The sequence below is a fragment of the Liolophura sinensis genome, unplaced genomic scaffold (genome assembly GCF_032854445.1).
Source record: "Liolophura sinensis isolate JHLJ2023 unplaced genomic scaffold, CUHK_Ljap_v2 scaffold_14, whole genome shotgun sequence".
Lineage (NCBI taxonomy): Eukaryota > Metazoa > Mollusca > Polyplacophora > Chitonida > Chitonidae > Liolophura > Liolophura sinensis.
The window spans coordinates 924,308-950,435 of NW_027017953.1; the positions used below are offsets into that span (position 1 = coordinate 924,308).

Below are 26,128 nucleotides of genomic sequence, written 5' to 3' on the forward strand. Positions count from 1 at the left end.
TTACTCTCCTATATCACGCCAGTTTCTGCTATTTATGGTATACTCAGACACACAGATATGCACACAGTTACAGATGCTACAGTTTGTGTTCATTACTCTCCTATATCACACCAGTTTCCGCTATTTACGGTATATTCACTGTACATGAACATGTATTCTGCCAATAAACATACAAAACATATAAATGTGAAAGAAAGAAATGTTTACACAGGTACTAATTGTACACATCCATGTGAATCAATCCATGCAAAGTACTTCTTTATTTGCATAATCTGTGTTTGGTAATGGGTTTTTCCCTAGGGCTTTGGTTGGTTTCCTCCCAACATAATGCTGGCAGCTGTTGTATAAGTGAAATATCCAGCATAAAACACCAATCCAATATATGTAAATAAATAAATAAATATAATTTGTATTCACCATTGTTATTAACATGGTTTCTCTATGTGACCACATTTATTTATTTAAACACCTTCCCAGCTCCATTCCCAAGTTTCACCCATTGCTGGATTTGACTGGGCAGCAACTGGAACATCAGTCTAAAGGAATAACATGCCAACCAACAACTGGGACATCAGACAAAAGGAATAACACACCAGACAACAACTAGGACATCAGACAAAAGGAATAACACGCCACACAACAACTGGGACATCAGGCGAAAGGAATAACACACCAAACAACAACTGGGATATCAACTCCAGACAACAATGGGGATATCAACACCAGACAACAACTGGGATATCAACCAAAAGGAATACCACACTAAACAGCAACTGGGATATCAACTCCAGACAGCAACTGGGATATCAACCATAAGGAATACCACACCAGACAGCAACTGGGATATCAACCAAAAGGAATGCCACACCAGACAACAACTGGGATATCAACTCCAGACAACAACGGGGATATCAACACCAGACAACAACTGGGATATCAACCAAAAGGAATACCACACCAGACAGCAACTGGGATATCAACCAAAAGGAATACCAAACCAGACAGCAAATGGGATATCAACCAAAAGGAATACCACACCAGACAGCAACTGGGGTGTCTGCCAAAAGGACTACCATAGCCAATACATACACAAACGAGCCATATATTCTATATGTACATTCTCAGTGTGACAGTTCTAAGACAACACGTGTCAGACATACAGGCAGACTGCAGCCTCTTGGCTGAAGAAACGGTCATTATCACCTGCCAGCTGACATTCCATAGCACACCAGGAGTCAGATATGTCATGTAACATAATCTAAACATAATCTGTGCACTTACTCACACTTATTAATAGCGAGATATGAAACTAAACTTAGCACCGACAACAACAGACTCCTCCTCCCAACTTCCTCTCTCTTCATGCATCGTCTTATTTAATAATTAAGAGTCTAGAATAGTGCGCTTACGTCTTAACAGATTAACTGTCAAATCTGGCCATAGTGCATGGTAATATTGCATTCACTTCTTAACAGATTAACTGTCAAATCTGGCAATAGTACATGGTAATATTGCATTCACTTCTTAACAGATTAACTGTAAAATCTGGCAATAGTGTATGGTAATATTGCATTCACTTCTTAACAGATTAACCGTAAAATCTGGCAATACTGCATGGTAATATTGCACTTACGTCTTAACAGATTAACTGTAGAATCTGGCATTAATGCATTTTAATATTGCACTTACGTCGTAACACTTTAAGTGTAAAATCTGGCATTAATGCATATTGCACTTACGTCTTAACAGATTAACTGTAGAATCTGGTGTTAATGTATGGTAACACTGCATTGTGGTAGCTGTTATTGGGGACTGAATGTGGAATCACCACTTGTTTCCTATATACTCCCTGTCTCCACCAGGGGCACCTGCTCTTTATCCTTGATGCTGTTGCTAAAGGCCATAATCAAAGAGACTGTTTCCGCACAGAAAAAAAAAAAAACAAAACCAAAAAAAGGTAGGCGGAGAGAGACAGAGGGCCTAATGGCATGTTTTAGACTGTGCTTGGTCTCCTACACAACTGAGAACATGATAAATGATTCATTTACATGTAGCCCAGCTATGAATTATCTAAACAGCAGCAACACACTTGATAAGAAGCCTCTCCTCTACTTAATTACATCATATGATCTCGGATACGTCAGATACATCTGACACCAGAATATTACATTATAAAGTTTGCTTCTTTTTCTTTTCAATAAGAAAGAGAAACATGACAAAAGTAGAAATATGCCAAAGGCAAATGACTTTAATGTAAATACAAAATAAAACACCTCTGACCATTGGCATCTGAATTAATGTGAACTACATGTAGCTGGCCAAATAACCAGGTGAAGAAAAGGCAAGGTGGTTTCTCACATTAACGAGGAATTAGATAAATGTGTCATGGCAGCCCCAGTAAGACAAAATATATCTACATGTAACAAGAAACTACTGTAATTAACAGCATGTGGAGAAAGCTGCTAAATATAGTAGATAACAGAACAGAAGAGACCACAATTATCCATTCCCCTCATCTTTACTTTATGAAGCCAGCTGAAGGTTACTCCTCTCATTTGTGTGGGAATATATAATTCTTCCATTAGCTGACGTCAAGGAGGTGTTAAATCATTCATGATAATGGGGTAATTTGATCCTACGTCTGACTACGTGAAATCAGTGAAAGCCGTCAAGTTAACAAAGCACAGCTGACCAATAACTGGCCAGAGAAGGCTAAAAATAGGGGCTACCAAACTGACATGCCATCAAAGAGTTTCTGCACAAAGTCTGCATTATGGCAGCTTGTCTGATAAACAGGATAGAAGTCATGTTAAGGTGCTGGCATGGAAGCATGCAGTAAATTATAGGTCTGCTTAATGGAGGTGAAGGGGTGAAGCACAAGGGAGGAAGGGAAGTGGAGGGTGTAGAATAGGGGAAGAGGGGGAGTGGGGGTGTAGAAAAGGGGAAGAGGGGGAGTGGGGGTGTAGTACAGGGGAAGTGGGGGAGTAGGGGTGTAGTACAGGGAAAGAGGGGGAGTGGGGGTGTAGAATAGGGGAAGAAGGGGAGTGGGGGTGTAGTACAGGGAAAGAGGGGGAGTGGGGGTGTAGAATAGGGAAAGGGGGGAGTGGGGGTTTAGTACAGGGGAAGTGGGGGAGTGGGGGTGTAGTACAGGGGAAGAGGGGGAGTGGGGGTGTAGTACAGGGGAAGAAGGGGAGTGGGTGTGTAGTACAGGTGAGGAGGGGGAGTGGGGGTGTAGAATAGGGGAAGAAGGGGAGTGGGGGTGTAGTACAGGGGAAGAGGGGGAGTGGGGGTGTAGTACAGGGAAAGAGGGGGAGTGGGGGTGTAGAATAGGGAAAGAGGGGGAGTGGGGGTTTAGTACAGGGGGAGTGGGGGAGTGGGGGTGTAGTACAGGGGAAGAGGGGGAGTGGGGGTGTAGTACAGGGGAAGAAGGGGAGTGGGTGTGTAGTACAGGTGAGGAGGGGGAGTGGGGGTGTAGAATAGGGGAAGAGGGGGAGTGGGGGTGTAGTCCAGGGGAAGAGGGGGAGTGGGGGTTTAGTACAGGGGAAGTGGGGGAGTAGGGGTGTAGTACAGGGGAAGAGGGGGAGTGGGGCTGTAGTACAGGGGAACAGGGGGAGTGGGTGTGTAGTGCAGGTGAGGAGGGGGTGTGGGGTGTAGAATAGGGGAAGAGGGGGAGTGGGGGTGTAGTACAGGGGAAGAGGGGGGAGTGGGTGTGTAGTGCAGGGGAAGAGGGGGAGTGGGGGTGTAGAATAGGTGAAGAGGGGGAGTGGGGGTTTAGTACAGGGGAAGTGGGGGAGTAGGGGTGTAGTACAGGGGAAGAGGGGGAGTGGGGCTGTAGTACAGGGGAACAGGGGGAGTGGGTGTGTAGTACAGGTGAGGAGGGGGTGTGGGGGTGTAGAATAGGGGAAGAGGGGGAGTGGGGGTGTAGTACAGGGGAAGAGGGGGGAGTGGGTGTGTAGTGCAGGGGAAGAGGGGAAGAGGGGGAGTGGATGTGTAGTATAGGGGAAGAGGGGGAGTGGGGGTGTAGTATAGGTGAAGAGGGGGAGTGGGGTGTAGTATAGGGGAAGAGGGGGAGTGGGGTGTAGTACAGGGGAGGAGGGGAAGTGGGGGTGTAGTACAGGGGAAGAGGGGGAGTAAAGGTGTAGTATAGGGAAAGAGGGGGAGTGGGTGTGTAGTACAGGGGAAGAGGGGGAGTTAAGGTGTAGTATAGGGGCAGAGGTGGAGTGGGGGTGTAGTATACAGGAATAGGGGTGTAGTACAGAGGAAGAGGGGGAGTGGGGGCATAGTATAGGGGTAGAGGGGGAGTAAAGGTGTAGTATAGGGGAAGACGGGCAGTGGGGGTGTAGTACAGGGGAAGAGGGGGAGTGGGGGCATAGTATAGGGGTAGAGGGGGAGTGGGGGTGTAGTATAGGGGAAGATGGGGAGTGGGGGTGTAGTACAGGGGAGGAGGGGGAATGGGAGTGTAGTATAGCAGAGGGGGGAAAATGGGGGTGTAGTATAGGAGAGAAGGGGGAGTGGGGGGTGCTTATAATTAACCATTCAGCCACCTTATATCAAGTGCTGCATTACAATTCCTCGAGTGACTCGCCCATCAACTCTTTCAACAACATCAGCCATAATTTGAAACAGAGCCAAAATTTATGGAGGTAGTTAGGTTTTAATTTTACCCACATATACACAGACATCCATCTAATTACAACAGTGCACTACAAATGACTTTGGGGAATAATCCATGCCTGAATAGACATCATGTAAGAGAGCACAGAACACAATATCATATCTTGTATGCAAATAAATCTGAGCGTTTTGGCTTGTTTACCGTCCAGGTGGATCAGTACATACTGAGAGCAGATGATCTACACTTAAAACATTCTACAGTCCACTTGTCTGGCACTGCTGTCTAGGTGCAGAGCTTCAAGTTTGCTTATTCATGCAGATATATGCAGAAAAAAACATTACATTTTGCCCATGATTTTACAAGTTGAACATTTTAATTGATTCTTATAGTCCTGCTACTACTAGGGCTTCTTTGGACGGTATGGTTACTGAAAAAATGAAAGTTTCATCACCAATATTTTCTATCATTTATTTGCCTATAAAAATACATTTTTCTGTTCTTGTTGTTTTTTTTTTAATTTACCACGGTACAAGTACAATTCCCAAATGGCTGAGCATGCACACAGGATGTACACACTTCATAGTTAACAGCCCTCAGCAGATTCTGGTCAGGTTTAATCTGTCAGTATAATTATGACAGATCAGCTGAGTGGGGTACAGCCAGCTTAGTGATACAGAGGCTGTATCAGTGTACATGTACAGCACACCCCTCACGGCCTGGCTTAGTCTACAGCCTACACTCTAAATGTACCCTCACTGATCCAACAAGATATCTCACTGAGCCAGTTACACTTAATACAATAAAACTGGATTTTTACTTTCACATTCTAAGGCTTATTTCTGCCATTGTATTTGTGATGGTTAAAAAATGCGGAAATAAAGGCCATTTATATTTAAAATATAAAAGAATCAATTTCTATGTGGGTTTCAAATTTCCACTGTTTTTGTTGGTTCTAAAAGTGCCCAAGCTTTTATTCTCATGTCGCAGGCCATAAATACATCTAAGTTCTATCATGTTAGAACTTACTGATAGAACAGTACTGTCAAAGTGGAATCAAACTACCATCAGTCAGGCTAAAAACAATTTTAAGTAAGATGTTATCAAGGATAGAACCTTGATTTATCTGTACAGCTGATACCATAACTGATGGTTATAATACTACATAATACAAGCATACACAAATGCCTATGAATGTCTGTAGATTTGCCACTGGTTGATGAATCCACTGATTCTTCACAACATGACCTTTACACCCTATGAAACATGAAGCTGTTCTACAGTTCTGATGCAGTGGTTGCTTGGTTGATAGAAGTTCATGTCCATTATGGGAGAATTTCAGTGGAAAAAAAAACATGGTCATGTTAAGACCAGAATACAACAATGTAACAAAAAATCCCTCAAAACAGAACGTCCATTAGTACAAGATCGGAGAACACAGGTTTGGCATTTACCACGGAAGAGAGAGAACAGAAGCTTCAGAGTAAAAATATCCCCTTTTCCATCCAGCACCTATTTCAATGGAGCAAAGCCACCTATTAGCGATCATTTCACCGACCCCTACATTTAGGACTTGGTCACATGACCTAGCTATAGTGGTGACAACGACAAGGGACAAAAAACGAGAGGCAGGGATATTTCTGGGAGTGTCTAAAGGATAAACATAGCCGCGGAGTGCCCATATAGATCAGGTTGTGGGAAACACACGACCAGAGTACAAGAAATAAAATCAATAGCAGTGTCAGGAAAGTCAGGAGAGAGGAGCGCTTAGCTCTGCAGAAGGAACCGTCTGGTCTCCGAGCCAGAGCACAGGGAGCTAGGGTCATGCCAACCACCGACAACCCTCTAATCACAACTACACAACTACACTCTACAGCCAATCACAACCAGACTTAACAGGGGCCATCACAAAATCCCAATAATAAGGAATGACCAAGGCTTTGGTGCCCTCCAGCTAACTGTCACTAAGCGTCCACACAATAACTACAGAATCAGCCATCCTTATCAGCAACCATAATGAAATTCACCACATGTATGTGTAGTCACTCTGGTGCAGTTTATTTGTGAAAATTAAAACCATCTACAGCAGCTGTGGATCAAATGTCACCTAGAAGACCAAGCGTTTAACACATGCAGACGCGATGTTGTCCATGCCTCCGCAGACCTAGGCACACTGTATACCATCTTGGTGAAGACCCAATCAGGACCATTTCAAGCTGCTGTTGTGGTCTTCAAGTTACCTAATGACATAGGATGGTAAACATGATTCCCATGAGCCACTCCAGAGGGGGAAATGGCTACATGACGTGGGACGGTGCACACTATTCCCGTAAGTCACTCCAGAGGAGGAAATGGCTCAATTATGTGGGATGGTACACACTATTCCCACAAGCCACTCCAGAGGAGGAAATGGCTCAATGACGTGGGAAGGTACACACTATTCCCACAAGCCACTCCAGACGAGGAAATGTGAACATGACGTGGGACAGTACACACTATTCCCACGACCCACTCCAGGGGACAAAATGGCTCAATCACGTGGGACGGTACACACTATTCCCACAAGTCACTCCAGAGGAGGAAATGGCTCAATGACGTGGGACGGTGCAGACTATTCCCACAAGCCACTCCAGAGGAGGAAATGGCTACATGACGTGGGACAGTGCACACTATTCCCACAAGCCCCTCCAGAGGAGGAAATGGCTCAATCACGCGGGACGGTACACATTATTCCCACGAGCCACTCCAGAGGAGGAAATGGCTACATGACGTGGGACAGTGCACACTATTCCCACAAGCCACTCAACAGGAGGAAATGGCTCAATGACGTTGGACGGTACACACTATTTCCATGAGCCACTCCAGAGGAGTAAATGGCTCAATGACGTGGGACGGTACACACTATTCCCACAAGCCACTCCAGAGGAGGAAATGGCTCAATGACGTGGGACGGTACACACTATTCCCACAAGTCACTCCAGAGGAGGAAATGGCTCAATCACGTGGGAAGGTACACACTATTCCCACAAGCCACTCCAGAGGAGGAAATGTGAACATGACGTGGGACGGTACACACTATTCCCACAAGTCACTCCAGAGGAGGAAATGGCTCAATCACGTGGGACGGTACACACTATTGCCACAAGCCACTCCAGAGGAGGAAATGGCTGATCATCTCCCGAGATCGCTGCCAGAATTTCACATCTTGTCAGGCTGTTTCTGTTTTGTCTGATAAGTTAATCAGGAAAATGCCCTGATGTTAATTTGATGAAGACGAAATGAATAAGTCAATAACGGCACAAAATACTGTGCTGAAGTCCAAATTCTCCCCATTTAACATGCATTAGAATACATCAGATGTCAGGAGAAATGTCAGAGGCACATTTAGGGGCTATACCTATTAAAGTATTAAAGTATTTATCCAGAGTTTAGGCTGAGTTTCAATTCCATGAAAATCATTTGTCAGATGGTTAGCATTGCCTCTCTCATGAACAACAACATGGAAGTAGTCAGCCATTAGCCTTCATTGCTGCTAGATCAATAAAAAATTAAGGCATGTTGCCAATGGCAACGACAAAAGAATATTATCAATCCTGATACCGCAGTATCTTAGTTCTTATATCTTATAAAAAGTGAGAGTGAACAAGGACAAGGAAATGTGTATAATGTACACGTAACTGGACCATAAAACATGGGCTGTGTCGGCAGATCACTGACGCTCCAACACTCTCCCATCACACATGGATTCACAGCTTTTCACATCCAGGCTCAAGATCAGTTATTTAGAAAGATTTAAATGTGTAAGTGCTGGGTAATCACTATGGTAAGCTCATCTATTCACGTTTGACTCACTTTTTACACATGCCTCCACACTAACCTTCATGTAACATGAACCTTTAGCTAATTGGGGCACACACTGCACCACAATGTGCGATTATAACTAGATGTAGTTAGTTTAAACCTACAAAATTTATGTAAATGTATCCAACAGGAAAAGGTCAAACCGTCAACTGCAACACAAAAGAGCCTTCTTCCTCAGGCAGCTATGAATGCTGATTTTTATCATCAGTTCATTTTGGCTCACAATTTAATTTTGTCACTTCAGGCTACACTGCATGTTTATCTTCAGCTCATCGATCCAGAAATGACTGATGATGTAGGATGATCAGTATTAATTAACATACATATTAAAGAATGAATAAAAACCTCTAGGTTTGAGAAGTGCTATAAAGTTTTGACAAATTATTCCATTAGTTGGCTTACTTCACAAAAATTCTTATCTGTCAGCCACAGGTGCATCCACTACCTTTCCAGTCAGTCACTCACAACAACATCAACAACAACAACAACATACCTAACTGATCAGCTAGCTGTTTGCCTCTTTCAGTTGAAACGACACGCTCATCTTCAAGATCGCATTTGTTACCAACTAAAACAACCTGGGCGTTATCCCACGAATATGTCTTGATTTGTGTGCACCTGGAACAAGAAGCTCACAATAAGGCCGGGTTCAGCTACTTCCAATGACTCTCTCGTTATCAGGTGGGTGGGCGGTTCTCCTGTGCTGTGAAAAGGCTCAATGTTACTCGTCTCTCGGTCACACAGCTAATGTCACCTGAAAGAAAGACACCCGACCCCAGTGGTTCCACACGGACAACCCGCCAGCTGTCACCAGCAACAAGCAGAAGCCCCATATCCTGGCAATTCACAGGGATAAGAAGTAGGCACGTCTTCATCAAGTCTCAACACCAGTACTAAGGGTAACCACCAAAGGAATCCAACCAAACACTGGTCCTTTAAAATTGGAATATAAATAAACATCTGCTTGGAAATGCATGTCTCTTTTTCATCTAAATTTTGAAGAAATTTGTGAGTGTTGGATGAGTGTTGAATAAGCTTGCTGAAGACACTGCCTGCTTCCTGACTCCTGCCTCTGGTTCACATGTATGGTTTGTAGGGAGAACAGAATGGCGTCACTGGGGAGTCTATACACAGGAGAACTATCACACGGCTATCCGACAGCTCATCCTCATTATCTACACACCCTCTCCCACAGCCCTACCTAACTGTGCCGCCAGCTCCTGCCCCTGCCGGGTGCTGATCACTCTTGACGCCTCCAGGTCACACTTGTTGCCCACGAGCTGGACACAGGCGTTACTCCAGGCATGCGTCTGGATCTGGGTGCTCCTGTTAACATTGGTCATACAGAAAACAGAGCATCCATGGGCTGATGACCACGTTGCCAACAGTATGTGGTCCTGGACTGTACATATATCCCCAGCAGTTAGTATCATATCGGGTTAGTTATACCCGGTATCAGCCAATTAGCATCAAGAACAGAGTCTTCAGGGCTGGTTACTACAGCATACATGAAAAGGTACATCAAAGCGAAGAGTAGTGTATTAATGAAATACATGTTATATCTTGTATTTCTTACCAGCCGCTCAATTTTATGCATGTTTTCCATCAGCGGTTGGGAATAGTCAGAAATGACCTTGTCCATGATCATACTGAGACCATGAAACCTGCTTACCCCCCCCCAATTCAGACCCTCCCCCCAACAAAGTTGTTTTGGCAGTTAGCATCACTGATGTGGCCACAGCAGGTTACTAAATTTCCGGACTGACTGTTGGTGCTTTATGAACAGCCATTTTTACACACCAAGAAGAAAGCTTAGAAGCTTTTTTGGGTACTTTTCGATCATCTTCAGAAAAACAAAACAAGCATTTCATGTATCCTTTAAGTCAGGAAATAACTTCCTGTTAATTTACTTGTAGTTACAATGACTTGAAGCAAAAGTAGTGATTATTATTTTGATCAAATTTTAAACAGTACAAAAATTTGAACAGATGTGGTGCTGACATTATATTAACTTTGGCAAATATGGCATTCATAAAATGATTTTAAAGTGTATATTAGCGTGCGGCAAACGTCATGTCAAATTCAGTACAACAAACAAAAAACCCAACCAATGTTGAAAACAAGAATTATGAGAAGTTATCACAACTACGATTAAAGAATGACTCTCGATCATTACCATGAGGTATAGCTAGGATGTAATTATGACTCTACCAGGGATATTTGTATTCACTTGATTAGTAGACTTCTTTAAAACAAATACTAGTATGTTATCATTAGCAAATAAAAAAGACAACCCTGAGTGCCAAAAAGAAACACTATTATAAAAACACACATACTGAAATATAATGAAAAAGATTTCAAACCAAAGAAAAAAGAAGGGGGGTTAAAAGCTGATTTCAAATTTAACATAGCTTCAGCAGGAATGTAATATACATATAAATGTTTGAGTTCAAATTCTGAATGAAAGTGTAACATTTCTTTATAAAAATTTTGTACTCTTAACTCAAGCCCAACACAATTTTCAAAAACTCTCCTCAGGACTAAAATTCCTTCATGTACCTGTAGACTATAGACAGTAGTAAGGTCCATAACTCACCAGTCTTGTACTGCGTTAAATGACTCTTCATTTGTGACATCATACATAAGAATGAAGCCCATAGCACCGCGGTAATACGCTGTGGTGATTGTTCTGTATCTCTCCTGACCAGCTGTGTCCTGTACAACAACAAGGGAGAAACACTGAAAACATCTCTACACAACACACTCCTCTAACTAAGATGTCAAGAATATCTCTTGTCATCATCACACTGTTTCCTGTGTTATTCTGGGAACAGAACAGTTCAAATTTTGTGTCATCACCATACATGTTTCATCTATGACAAGGCAGACCTCTTATCACCATTAATGTTTAATCTATCATTACAGTAACAGGGCAGTTCTGTCAACACCATACATGTTTCATCTATCAGTCTGGTAACAAGGCAGACCTCTCATCACCATACATGTTTAATCTATCATTCTGGTAACAAAGCAGTTCTGCCATCACAATTAATGTTTCATTTATCAGTCTGATAACAAGGCAGTTCTGCCATTACCATTAATGATTCATCTATCAGTCTGATAACAAGGCAGTTCTGCCATCACCATTAATGTTTCATCTATCAGTCTGGTGACAAGACAGACCTCTCACCATCATTAATGTTTCATCTATCAGTCTGGTGACAAGACAGATCTCTCACCATCATTAATTTTTCACCTATCATTCTGGTAACAAGGCAGTTCTGCCATCACCATTAATGTTTCACCTATCATTCTGGTAACAAGGCAGTTCTGCCATCACCATTAATGTTTCATCTACCAGTCTGATAACAAGGCAGTTCTGCCATCACCATTAATGTTTCATTTATCAGTCTGGTGACAAGGCAGTTCTGCCATCACCATTAATGTTTCATTTATCAGTCTGGTGATAAGGCAGTTCTGCCATCACCATTAATGTTTCACCTATCATTCTGGTAACAAGGCAGTTCTGCCATCACCATTAATGTTTCATCTATCAGTCTGATAACAAGGCAGTTCTGTCATCACCATTAATGTTTCATCTATCAGTCTGGTGACAAGGCAGACCTCTCACCACCATTAATGTTTCACTTATCATTCTGATAACAAGGCAGTTCTGCCATCACCATTAATGTTTCATCTATCAGTCTGGTGACAAGACAGACCTCTCACCATCATTAATGTTTCACCTATCATTCTGGTAACAAGGCAGTTCTGCCATCACCATTAATGTTTCATCTATCAGTCTGATAACAACGCAGTTCTGCCATCACCATTAATGTTTCATCTATCAGTCTGGTGACAAGGCAGACCTCAGCATATTAAAATCAAAATATATATGCCACTATAATAGACGAAACTTGTAGTAAAATGGAAGACATTTCAACGACAACATGGCTCACTACATGAGAATCCATCCATCTGTAACCAAATAATACATGCAATGACTAAGCAGCACCTGACAATATTCATTTCGAATCCCAAAGCTCAGAAACAATGCACATTATCATTACGCAGCTTTCTGGGGGTATAGGCTGATCTTGTCACTTAAATCTAGCTTCTTCTCATCAACCGGCTTTACTTATCTTCCAATAAATATTCGGTAGTTGAGAGAAATGTAGAGGACTTCATCATCAAGTTACCCCTGTATTTACACACAAGCAATTTCCTCCTGTGAGCTAATGTTAGTTTCATCTACATGTATCTCATCCATCTGAGAAACATTTCACATAAACACACCATCCTAGGCATGAAATGCAGGCGTCATTCTCATGGTTTCTTCAGGTATTAATACATGATGAAGTCTGAATGGCAAAGATATTTTTGAGAAACTGAGCAGGCTGGAGCTTAGTATATATAAAGGCAATGCATACAAATCCATGTTCAATAATGCAGAGGGAAGTAATGAACTGTAAACAGGCGTGGGAGATGGATTGAAGGTTTATTTATAATTCTGGGAATCCAGACGGAGCCTGAGTGTAGGGTAAGTCGCAGCCCTCCTGCCGCCATGGTGAGAGCCTGCAGTCTGTACCCAGGGAAGGCCATAGACAAGCCCACCATACAGCTCTGTATTGATTTTACTCTCTCCACTCCAGTGTACATAAGGAATTATCAATGGTGCTGCTGGATTGGTCTGCTTGGCCATAGCTGCTATATACAAGTTTCAATACTACACAAGATGACTACCAGTGGCAGAATCTGTAAGCCCAAGTCCCGATACACAAACTGGCGTACATGTGAGGTACACGGGTCTCCTGACTGGGCATACATTATATCCCAGACAATGGTGTTACAGCAAACCAGCTCAAGCCTGATTAGATTTACTTGTTTGGCCACTTCTGGTCATCATCTGGCCACATTCCCATCACAATTGGCCATCAGTATCTGACCACTTGACCATGCCCACTTACCGAGGAAACAACTGATCATATTACAATGCCATGGTATGGCTTTCTGCTACACCAAGAGTGGCTATACCACATGAGATATTTCCCCTGGAAAAGATAATCTCAAGATCCACAGGTCAACTGTTTAATCCATACTGTTTAAACCGCATAACCACCCTGAATATATGTACATGTAATTACATGTACCATCCTTTGATCAGAGGCAGGTTATTACCAAACTTATCGTGATCACAATTTCATTAAGTACATGGACATCCTCACTGCATTGCTGCTGCTGCTCAGTACTGCTGCTCATTAATGCTGCTCATTAATGCTGCTCAGTACTGCTGATCATCACGTTCAGACTCAGATCAGAACTTACTAGTCAGGATCTTATGTCCAGGCTTACTGGACTTACAAGTACAGGGAGCTTAAGTGCCAGAGCCTGGCTGCCAGTCAGGACCTCATGTCAGCACTTACTGGACATGCAAGTACAGGGAGCTTAAGTATCAGAGCCTGGCTGCCAGTCAGGACCTCAAGTCAGCGCTTACTGGACATGCAAGTACAGGGAGCTTAAGTGTCAGAGCCTGACTCCCAGTCAGGACCTCAAGTCAGCGCTTACTGGACATACAAGTACAGGGAGCTTAAGTGTCAGAGCCTGGCTGCCAGTCAGGACCTCATGTCAGCACTTACTGGACATACAAGTACAGGGAGCTTAAGTATCAAAGCCTGGCTGCCAGTCAAGACCTCAAGTCAGCGCTTACTGGACATGCAAGTACAGGGAGCTTAAGTGTCAGAGGCTGGCTGACAGTCAGGACCTCATGTCAGCGCTTACTGGACATACAAGTACAGGGAGCTTAAGTGTCTGAGCCTGGCTGCCAGTCAGGACCTCATGTCAGCACTTACTGGACATACAAGTACAGGGAGCTTAAGTGTCAGAGCCTGGCTGACAGTCAGGATCTCATGTCAGCGCTTACTGGACATGCAAGTACAGGGAGCTTAAGTCTCAGAGCCTGGCTGCCAGTCAAGACCTCAAGTCAGCGCTTACTGGACATGCAAGTACAGGGAGCTTAAGTGTCAGAGCCTGGCTGACAGTCAGGATCTCATGTCAGCCCTTACTGGACATACAAGCACAGGCCGCTTAAGTATCAGAGCCTGGCTGCCAGTCAGGACCTCATGTCAGCGCTTATTGGACTCGCAAGCACAGGCCACTTAAGTGTCAGAGCCTGGCTGCTAGTCAGGACCTCATGTCAGCGCTTACTGGACATGCAAGCACAGGCCACTTAAGTGTCAGAGCCAGGTAGTGTGGATGGAGCACAGAAAATGTTTAATAACCAGTCTGTAGAGTATGTGTGAGAGGGCAGCAGTCAGGAAGTGGCTCAAATTAAGCTACTCACAGATTCAGTCTGCTGATATCCACAGCTCCACAATCAATGCACAGGAGACCAGAATAGAAAACGATGTGATTACAAGTGGGTTAATTCAGCAGCGTGACACCACACACTGTTAACTGGAGTGCAGCCTGGGAACACCTTACTCAAAAGTACAATCTTTGCTGCATTTCATGATAGGGTGTCAAAAATGTACGCTAAATGTCTTACAAGTTCTATAACTACAATCTGCACAAAAACAGGCCTAACCACTGATATCAAAGATCAATAATTAAAACACATAAATATAGAGAAAAAACACCTATGGCATTGTTTCTGATCAAAGGTATAGGAAGTACACTAGAACTGGTACTGGGAGCTGACATAGCTGAATTCTATAGGAACTACTATTGTACTGGTACTGGGCACTGATACAGATCAAAGCTACAGGAAGTGTACTTGTACTGTTACTTGGGACCGATACAGATGAATTCTATAGGAACTACTATGGTACTGGTACTGGGCACTGATACAGATCAAAGCTACAGGAAGTGTACTGGTACTGTTACTGGGGACCGATACAGATGAATTCTATAGGAACAACTATTGTACTGGTACTGGGCACTGAAACAGATCAAAGCTACAGGAAGTGTACTGGTACTGTTACTGGGGACCGATACAGATGAATTCTATAGGAACTACTATTGTACTGGTACTGGGCACTGATACAGATCAAAGCTAGAGGAAGTGTACTGGTACTATTACTGGGGACCGATACAGATGAATTCTATAGGAACTACTATTGTACTGGTGATGGGCACTGATACAGATCAAAGCTAGAGGAAGTGTACTGGTACTATTACTGGGGACCGATACAGATGAATTCTATAGGAACTACTATTGTACTAGTGATGGGCACTGATACAGATCAAAGCTACAGGAAGTGTACTGGTACTATTACTGGGGACCAATACAGATGAATTCTATAGGAACTACTATTGTACTGGTGCTGGGCACTGATACAGATCAAAGCTACAGGAAGTGTACTGGTACCATTACTTGGGACCGATACAGATGAATTCTATAGGAACAACTATTGTACTGGTACTGGGCACTGAAACAGATCAAAGCTACAGGAAGTGTACTGGTACTGTTACTGGGGACCGATACAGATGAATTCTATAGGAACTACTATTGTACTGGTACTGGGCACAGATACAGATCAAAGCTACAGGAAGTGTACTGGTACTGTTACTTGGGACCGATACAGATGAATTCTATAGGAACTACTATTGTACTGGTACTGGGCACTGATACAGATCAAAGCTAGAGGAAGTGTACTGGTACTATTACTGGGGACCGATACAGATGAATTCTATAGGAACTACTACAGTACTGGTACTGGGCACAGATACAGATCAAAGCTACAGGAAGTGTACTGGTACTATTACTGGGGACCGATGCAGATGAATTCTATAGGAACTACTATGGTACTGGTACTGGGCACTGATACAGATCAAAGCTAGAGGAAGTGTACTGGTACTATTACTGGGGACCGATACAGATGAATTCTATAGGAACTACTATTGTACTGGTACTGGGCACTGAAACAGATCAAAGCTACAGGAAGTGTACTGGTACTGTTACTTGGGACCGATACAGATGAATTCTATAGGAACTACTATTGTACTGGTACTGGGCACAGATACAGATCAAAGCTAGAGGAAGTGTACTGGTACTATTACTGGGGACCGATACAGATGAATTCTATAGGAACTACTACAGTACTGGTACTGGGCACAGATACAGATCAAAGCTAGAGGAACTACCCAGGTACTGGAAATGGGGAGTGATACAGATCAAGCCTATAAGAACTGTCCTGGTACTTGTACATGAAGCTACAAATGAAAACTGTGAGTTCTAGGCCTGGTGTACAGTGTATCGGAAATGTCCAGGTTCACAAGTACTCAACTAGAGTCCCTTGAACTCACAGTCCATATCCATGAGCTTTCAGCAGCATCCCCATTGTGGACATCTCAAAGACCCATCCTGACAATGGTGCAGTCGCCAGAGTTGATCAAGAAAGGATACCCCGGATGCCTTCCCCAAAGGGATGTTTACAGCAGATTGAACCCAGTGAGGAAAAAGGTCTCTGCAGAAAGTGGATGTCATGGTCGTCTCTGGTATCACACAGACGAGTCACACCCAATCAGGTTAATTGAAAGGCATGACTACACTCAAGGGACAGGATCTGAAGTCAGCACTTCAGATTATCTACAGAAGGCTAACTCACATTTTGTCCACGGCAAGTTCAGCAACGCCCTAGCTTTCCACGCATATTCTACATTGTCCAAAAGACAACACATGACAAAGAAAAACCTTGCGTGCCAAAAATCAGGAGATTTTGGCACCTGTTACTTAACAACGAAAATTCTCAAGGCATTGGATAAAAAATATTTTTTGCTTGAAATATTCATCAGAAGTACTTTTCTAAATACTGTGTGAATGGAAATTATAATTGACCTCTGCCCGATTTGCTTCCATCATAATGCTGGCTGCCATCATACAAGTGAAATATTCTTGTAAACGGCATTAACACCAAATAAATAAATAAATCAAATCAATCTTTTTATTTTCTTGTTGTTTTACGCCTTATCGGTGAATGGAAGGAGGGAGCCCTGTACTACATGAACCCAAGCACATATTGGCGAAAGAATATGCATATAAGAGTGTGCAGAGGTCCCACAAAAACACTGTTGGCCGAGTATTTTCACCACGATGCCATGAAAAATGTTCAAAGAAAGATTTTATGTAGTTTTTAATGAGGTTATATGAGAGAATTTCCTCCAAAAACTTGATCAGCACAAATCCAGTCAAATTGTCACATAGCTTAAGTAATAACCTTACACCAGCCATGCCTGTGCACATGTTACAGTTCAAATCCAGTAATAAAGTCTCTGAAATTTATCAAGCGGGTTGCATCACAACTTTTTAAAATTTTAGAACCATTTTAATACTACAATTTTAATATTTCAGGTAATATTTACTGAAAGGCAATAATTTGAGACATTCTTGATAAATTCATAAAACTGCATGTTTCTAAATGTACTTTTTCTATTTTATTTTCCATGAGAAAAAGTCATTGTTTTAAGTTTAACATTCTGAGTTATGTGTTTATTTCTTGCCCAATTAGAGAGGTAGTCAAATAAGTATAACCTCCTGGGCTCTGTATTTATTTCTTGCCCAATTTGAGAGGCAGTCACATTGCATTTGGCAACGTTTAAAATGGAGTTGTTTATCTGACAGACAAAATAGTAGAAAGGCATAATAAGACCTTTCCTTTAATAGAATACATGCCTTAATTTTTCTCCCTAATCAAATAAACTGCTAAATTTTGCTCAGTATGGGACTTCTTGTGATTACACTGATCTGACAGTTTCACGACATTAGGCCTATGTGACACAGCTAGATCTTGCCACCGACCAACCAAGGATGCATGTAGGGACAACTGCAAACAGCGCCATCCATGATGTCAGATCCACATAGTTTTAGTGTGTTCTGACCTGGTTTTATTTTTAACTGAACATGTAAAACACTGCACGCCACTGGATGATGAACGGAAGCCAAGACACCATCTCTGTTTGATACATAAGGACCAAGTTCATGGTTAAGAAACCAAGTAACACGTTTGGATTTGCAGTGGCTGGGTAACGGAAATTGGACCATGTGTAATGCTCTAGCGGCCAATCGCCTCAGAAACATTTGTAATTTGTTTCAGAAAATTTTTCATGTTTTGACAAAAAATAATGTCCGTGCCATGCAAGCATTTCATTCCACCCAAAATTGGAATTTTCAAAGAGTTTCCAGGAGTTTTAGTTTTTCCCAGGACTTTGAAACGGAATTTTGTTTTCCCTGGAAATTCAAGGAGTTTCAAGGACTGTGCCAAGCCTGTGAAGTGTCTGCGGTCAAATGAAGAGCAATCAGGCTGTGCCTCAGAAAGTAAAGATTTATTTGAGCCCGGGGAAAATCCAAGATCATCAGCAAGTTGCTGACAGACCTTCCCACGTACGACCAGAGAAGATAAAGTCGAATGTTACCACAATGATAAAACGTGTCTTTCATACTATTACATGTCCGTAAAACAGCTCCAAGAAGCAAAAGCAGAAGGGACGTCAACTGCCCTAGCATTTCAACATCAGACCACAGAATAGAAATAATCAAGGTTTATGAAAGACAGCCATTGAGAAAGTATGAGAAATTACTTACCCATATTTGAAGTTTTACTCTTTTGTCTTGTCTGAAGACAGTCTTTACTTTGAAGTCTATTCCCACAGTGCTAACAAAGGCAGAGGTGAAGGAATCGTCCGCGTACCGGAATAGAAATGATGTCTTGCCTACACTGCTGTTCCCGATTATTAACAATTTAAACATATAATCAAAGTTCTGGTCTGCGGCATCCTTCTGCCATTTTGTATCATTTGCTGATGCCATCTGCAATGAAAAGAAAGTGAAAAAACATTAGTTCTACATGACAATCTGACTATTTAAATGTATAACAAATTCAACTGGTAAACATTGACTTGAAACATACCTGTAAAATATACTGGTACCCCAAACTTTACATTCCTGGTTTGAGTGTGAGGAAATAAATGACTGATTATAATATTAGCTATGTAATGTAAATACGTTTGACATTTTCAGTTACTTGTACATATATTTTTTCAGGTGCTTCATGACCTGCCAGAAGGTATATAATGGTAACATGTCAGTACTGAAAGGCTGGCCAGAACACACCTGGCTGGATCAGGACAGCATGGCCCACAAGCAAACAATGTGCAGGCATCTGGCATTCTGATAAACATAGCCATGGAAGAACATAGCACTACCAGATTTTACACTACTGTTGTTTATGTATTCTATAAAGTCAATTATGTATACATATGGATCAATCATGAAATCCACATATGCCATTCATTCTCTCTTCAAGCCAAGAGCTGACGTTGAATCCAAGAAGGGAATTCATACCCTGAACTAGTACCATAATTATTGTAACACATTATGAGCGATAACAAAAGCGATATGTATGAAAGCATGTGGATATGTGCTCCTACAAAATATACAAAGGACCTAACTCACAGTTTTCCCGTCAAACTAGCCTGTGATCTTTATGATATGATCCATCCACAGTAGACTCTCCAATGCTGCCTTGGTGAAAAGTGTGCGTCAGACAATGGTAGGGGTTGGTAAATGTATCTACTAGGCCAGGTGAATTGCTCAGGTAAGCACAGTTATTGACACTGGCCATCTAATGGGGTACCACACCTGACAGTTACGCTGATGGACGAGTGTCTGAGCTAGCTACACATGGCAGATAAACAGTCACAGCTGTGTTGTTCTTCCACTCACCTGCACCCCCCCCCCCACTTCTCTCTTGCAATCATCAACCCACACATGTACTTAAACAGACATTTGTACTAAGATTTCTGCATGGAATACAGTTAGAAATTTCAATTTGTATCTTCATATGGACAGGTGTTTCCATGGAGCCTATCTTACTCTTCACATTAAGTTATGTGTTTATAACATATAAATCATCTAACACAATGCCATCTCATCCACAGAATATGGCTTAATTTCCACAGGTGTGTGCTTTCTCCACATTCTCAGCTAGGGCCGATAGTGATAGGGTACAGGATAATTAACATATAACAGAGAAAAGGGAAACCTCCATGCATCTGGTATAAGGATTTACACTGATCATTACTGTTGTGAAAAGGGAAACCTCCATGCATCTGATATAAGGATTTACACTGATCACTACTGTTGTGAAAAGGGAAACCTCTAAGCATCTGGTATAATGATTTACACTGATCACTACTCTGATGAAAAGGGAAACCTCTAAGCATCTGGCATAATGATTTACACTGATCACTACTGTGGTGAAAAGGGAAACCTCCACACATCTGGTATAAGGATTTACACTGATCACTACTGTGGTGAAAAGGGAAACCTCCACACATCTGGTATAAGGATTTACACTGATCACTACTGTGGTGAAAAGGGAAACCTCTAAGCATCTGGTATAATGATTTACACTGATCACTACTCTGATGAAAAGGGAAACCTCTAAGCATCTGGTATAATGATTTACACTGATCACTACTGTGGTGAAAAGGGAAACCTCTAAGCATCTGGTATAATGATTTACATGTATATAAATCCATATCATATCTTCTAGATGTTCATAAGTTTGCCTTCTAAGCTTTCGATTAATTTATTTGATAAATTCACCACATTCAAGCATAGGTTAGTGAGGAACTTACTCACGCGTGATTTTCAGATATGATATAAATGTATGAGACTAGAGGAAGAGCTTTTGACAACAGATACATGTAATCCTGAATAGCTGTGTTAGTATCAATGACTTCTGAGGATTTGTGCCTACGTTCTCTGTACAGCTACACTTGACAACACATACATGTAATCCTGAATAGCAGTGTTAGTATCAATGACTTCTCCTGAGGATTTGAGCGTAAGGCCTCTGTACAGCTACACTTGACAACACATACATGTAATCCTGTATAGCTGTGTTACTATCAATGACTTCTCCTGAGGATTTGTGCCTAAGTTCTCTGTACAGCTACACTTGACAACACATACATGTAATCCTGAATAGCAGTGTTAGTATCAATGACTTCTCCTGAGGATTTGTGCCTAAGTTCTCTGTACAGCTACACTTGACAAAACATACATGTAATCCTGAATAGCTGTGTTAGTATCAATGACTTCTGAGGATTTGTGCCTACGTTCTCTGTACAGCTACACTTGACAACACATACATGTAATCCTGAATAGCAGTGTTAGTATCAATGACTTCTCCTGAGGATTTGAGCGTAAGGCCTCTGTACAGCTACACTTGACAACACATACATGTAATCCTGTATAGCTGTGTTACTATCAATGACTTCTCCTGAGGATTTGTGCCTAAGTTCTCTGTACAGCTACACTTGACAACACATACATGTAATCCTGAATAGCAGTGTTAGTATCAATGACTTCTCCTGAGGATTTGTGCCTAAGTTCTCTGTACAGCTACACTTGACAAAACATACATGTAATCCTGAATAGCTGTGTTAGTATCAATGACTTCTGAGGATTTGTGCCTACGTTCTCTGTACAGCTACACTTGACAACACATACATGTAATCCTGAATAGCAGTGTTAGTATCAATGACTTCTCCTGAGGATTTGAGCGTAAGGCCTCTGTACAGCTACACTTGACAACACATACATGTAATCCTGTATAGCTGTGTTACTATCAATGACTTCTCCTGAGGATTTGTGCCTAAGTTCTCTGTACAGCTACACTTGACAACACATACATGTAATCCTGAATAGCAGTGTTAGTATCAATGACTTCTCCTGAGGATTTGTGCCTAAGTTCTCTGTACAGCTACACTTGACAACACATACATGTAATCCTGAATATGAATAGCACCTTGGAGTACACTGTCTCTGTGAACATGTACAGCACCTAGGAGCACAAAGTCTCTGAGAGCATAAATAACACCTAGAAGCACACTGTCTCTGTGAACATGAACAGCACATTGGAGCACACTGTCTCTGTGAACATGAACAGCACATTGGAGCACACTGTCTCTGTGAACATGAACAGCACCTAGGAGCACAAAGTCTCTGTGAGCGTAAATAACACCTAGAAGCACACTGTCTCTGTGAACATGAACAGCACATTGGAGCACACTGTCTCTGTGAACATGAACAGCACCTAGGAGCACACTGTCTGTGAACATGAACAGCACTACTCACAAGATCTTAGACTTGAGTTAAAAATTCAAACACAGCTACAATTAAAATGTTTTGGGGTAGGAAGCTCTAAAATTTATACCCTGAATCACTGCACAACAATGTGCCAACCAGAATTTGGAATCTTTCCTCTTGTTATTTTGGCCTTTCCAGCCTATGCAATTTATGACTGAAGTCTTAAGTTGCTTGCTAAATACGGGCTCTGGGCTCACTTGTGTTCAGGTGTGACAGAGTGTGTACGTGTAGGATCAATGCTAACCCATTTCATTATCTGTCATTATCAGCACCCATTACCAGGATAAATTCCATTACCATCTCTTTACATGTACCGGTCATTACCAATTATCAGGTGAAACTTGATGGAAGCCAGATGGAAGTCATTTTACCTGAGAATTTTCTAGATGGAACAGTATCTATGTTAACATTCTGACATCAGTCCAATTTTGTAAGACAGATAGCCATCAAACACACAGTTCCGGTACAGATAGAGTTTTAAGAGTCAGATGAGAGCTTTACCAAATTACTTGTAATGCACATTAATGCTGAGGAATTCCTACACAGTATAAGATAGCAGCCCACAATTAGGTACTGCATCATGTACTATATGGACGTCCTGTATAATCTGTTACATGCACATCTGCCTCAGTCCCCGGAGTACAAACACCTATATATCTGCTACCTGCAGGTGGGATTATGCACAATCTACATACAAAATACCTGCTTCTTTACATGTAAAATTTCTGACATAATGATTCACATATTTTGTCCTCAGATAAACTTTTTCACTCACTCGAAGATAACTGTTCTTATTTCAATTGGAGATATGATAAAATCAGCATCCATTCAAAAACTTTGTAGCAAAATTGTGTTCAGTAATGATGTTTTCCTGTTGAAGTCTGCCAAGTCCACCAAGATGTTGTTCTACTAACAGATGAAACATCTCTTGACTTACAAACATAACTACCATATTACACATGTACAGGTAGTGCCAGTGCTAGTGTCCTCAGTTGACAAGATTCTGACAGGCTATAGTGCTCTGTGAGGACAACACAGGTGATAATGGACTTACAAACATAACTACCATATTACACATGTACAGGTAGTGCCAGTGCTAGTGTCCTCAAGTGAAAAGATTCTGACAGGCTATAGTGCTCTGTGCAGACAACACAGGTGATAATGGAGTTACAAACATAACTACCATATTACACATGTACAGGTAGTGCCAGTGCTAGTGTCCTCAGCTGACAAGATTCTGACAGGCAATAATGCTCTGTGAGGACAACACAGAGGGTAATGGAGTTACAAACATAACTACCATATTACACATGTACAGGTAGTGCCAGTGCTAGTGTCCTCAGCTGACAAGATTCTGACAGGCTATAGTGCTCTGTGCGGACAACACAGGTGGTAATGGAGTTACAAACATAACTACCATATTACACATGTACAGGTAGTGCCAGTGCTAGTGTCCTCAGCTGACAAGATTCTGACAGGCAATAGTGCTCTGTGAGGACAACACAGGCGATAATGGACTTACAAACATAACTACCATATTACACATGTACAGGTAGTGCCAGTGCTAATGTCCTCAGCTGAAAAGATTCTGACATTCTACAGTGCTCCGTGGGGACAATGGCGCACACAATCTGTACCCACTCATGTGGGCTAAGTTACACCATGTAGCGCTACACCTGAACAACTACAAATAGGCCCGTTACCAGCTGGAGCAAATGTGTTCAGCAATCCGTTTTGCTTTCATCTGACAGGCCAACAGGTGAAGATTAATAATAAGCCCTCCCTCTGCCTCTCCCCCAGCCCTGGTTACAGTACATGTACCCTCCCTCTGCCTCTCCCCTGCCCAACCCGCCATTATTTGAATGTTGCTAAGTTAACCCAGCTGGTTTCCAGTTGTAAGCAAATTTTTACTGAGTCCAATGTATTGTATTTGATCCCACTTAAGAACGCATGATAAGAAATGAATTGGAGGGAAAAGTTGAGTTGTCTGTCCATCCATGCGTGAATACGCTGATGAAATCCTGGTCATCAGACCCAGACCATCCTCTCCACACCTGATCGGGCACACGATATGCTACTTGTACACAGTACCTCCAGTACAATTAGACAGAAGTTAGTTAAGAAATTAAGACATGCATGTGAGCCAATCAATAATGAAACAGACCACTTAGCCGTTAATGCTGAAAGATGTACAGTGTATACACACCATGTACTCAAGGTCAAAGCTAAAGCACTCTACACACAGATTTCATGCAATATTAAAATACAAATAAAACGAAAGACATTTTCACGGATTATTTAACTCTAAAATGTATGAATAAAGACATACACATATATGTATGTATCCATCTGTAAATAAAGCATGTAAACAAACAGAACAGGGTTTCAGTCATTCTCACTTCAGAACGAATTTCAGTCATTCCCACTTCAGAACACGGTTTTAGTTATTCCCACTTCAGAACAGGGTCCTAGTTATTCCCACTTCAGAACACTGTCTCAGTTCTTCCCACTTCAGAACACGGTATCAGTCATTCCCACTTCAGAACAGGGTCTCACTCATTCTCACTTCAGAACGAATTTCAGTCATTCCCACTTCAGAACACAGTTTCAGTTATTCCCATTTCAGAACAGGGTCTCACTCATTCTCACTTCAGAGCGAATTTCAGTCATTCCCACTTCAGAACAAGGTTTCAGTTATTCCCACTTCAGAACACGGTATCAGTCATTCCCACTTCAGAACAGGGCCTAGTTATTCCCACTTCAGAACACGGTCTCAGTTATTCCCACTTCAGACCACGGTCTCAGTTATTCCCACTTCAGACCATGGTCTCAGTTATTCCCACTTCAGAACACGGTCTCAGTTATTCCCACTTCAGACCACGGTCTCAGTTATTCCCACTTCAGAACCAGGGTCTGATTTATGTACATGTATGCAAGAAGTAAGTGTCATATATTCCCAAATGAGAAATAGCTAAATTCCACATACAAAAAAACCCCAAAAATAAGTTCTTTTTTCCTATAGAACTTGTAAGAACTAGTTTTCATGGAAGTACATCAGTGAATCCTCCGGGAATTGGTCATGATTATGGCTGTATTTATACACTATACTGCTCCATGGAATGTAATTCTGTTCAGAGTTCATCACCCCTGTTGCGGAGCAGGGGGAGGGGCTGGGCAGGAGATAGGAATGTGGGAGGACAATAATGTATAAATTCACCCGCACATGGACTTGATCAAACCACCCACACATACAGTGAACTGTTCAATTTATTACATGTGTGTACAGCTCCATATGGCTGGATTATGGATTTTCCAAACTGTAAAATCACCACAACAGGGCCCGACCCTTTATGAAGAAATGCTCTCAATATTAAATGGGCCAGTACACTGCATGTGTACTCATGTGTCCATAGTTGAGGGCCAGGGTGTTATTCAACTTGACAATCAATATTCTATCAATTTACGTCATCGTGAGAAAGCTGTCAGCCCCAGAGTCAAATATC

At 42.1% G+C, this 26,128-nt stretch overlaps 1 protein-coding gene across 7 annotated transcripts in view; it reads right to left on the minus strand.

Moving 5' to 3' along the window:
• LOC135481240 (ras-related protein Rab-3) overlaps positions 1-26,128 on the minus strand; it is a 62,613-nt gene that overhangs the window by 3,482 nt on the left and 33,003 nt on the right. For 6 of the 7 annotated variants that reach the window (XM_064761078.1, XM_064761072.1, XM_064761076.1 and 3 more), the window contains 3 exons: positions 19,053-19,277; positions 11,070-11,188; positions 8,967-9,091 (listed from right to left, as the gene is read on the minus strand). In XM_064761078.1, coding sequence (XP_064617148.1) covers positions 8,967-9,091; positions 11,070-11,188; positions 19,053-19,277 — 469 coding nt within the window. Of the gene's footprint in view, positions 1-8,966; positions 9,092-9,674; positions 9,800-11,069; positions 11,189-19,052; positions 19,278-26,128 lie in introns of all 7 variants that reach the window. The other variant, XM_064761074.1, reaches the window with a different exon arrangement.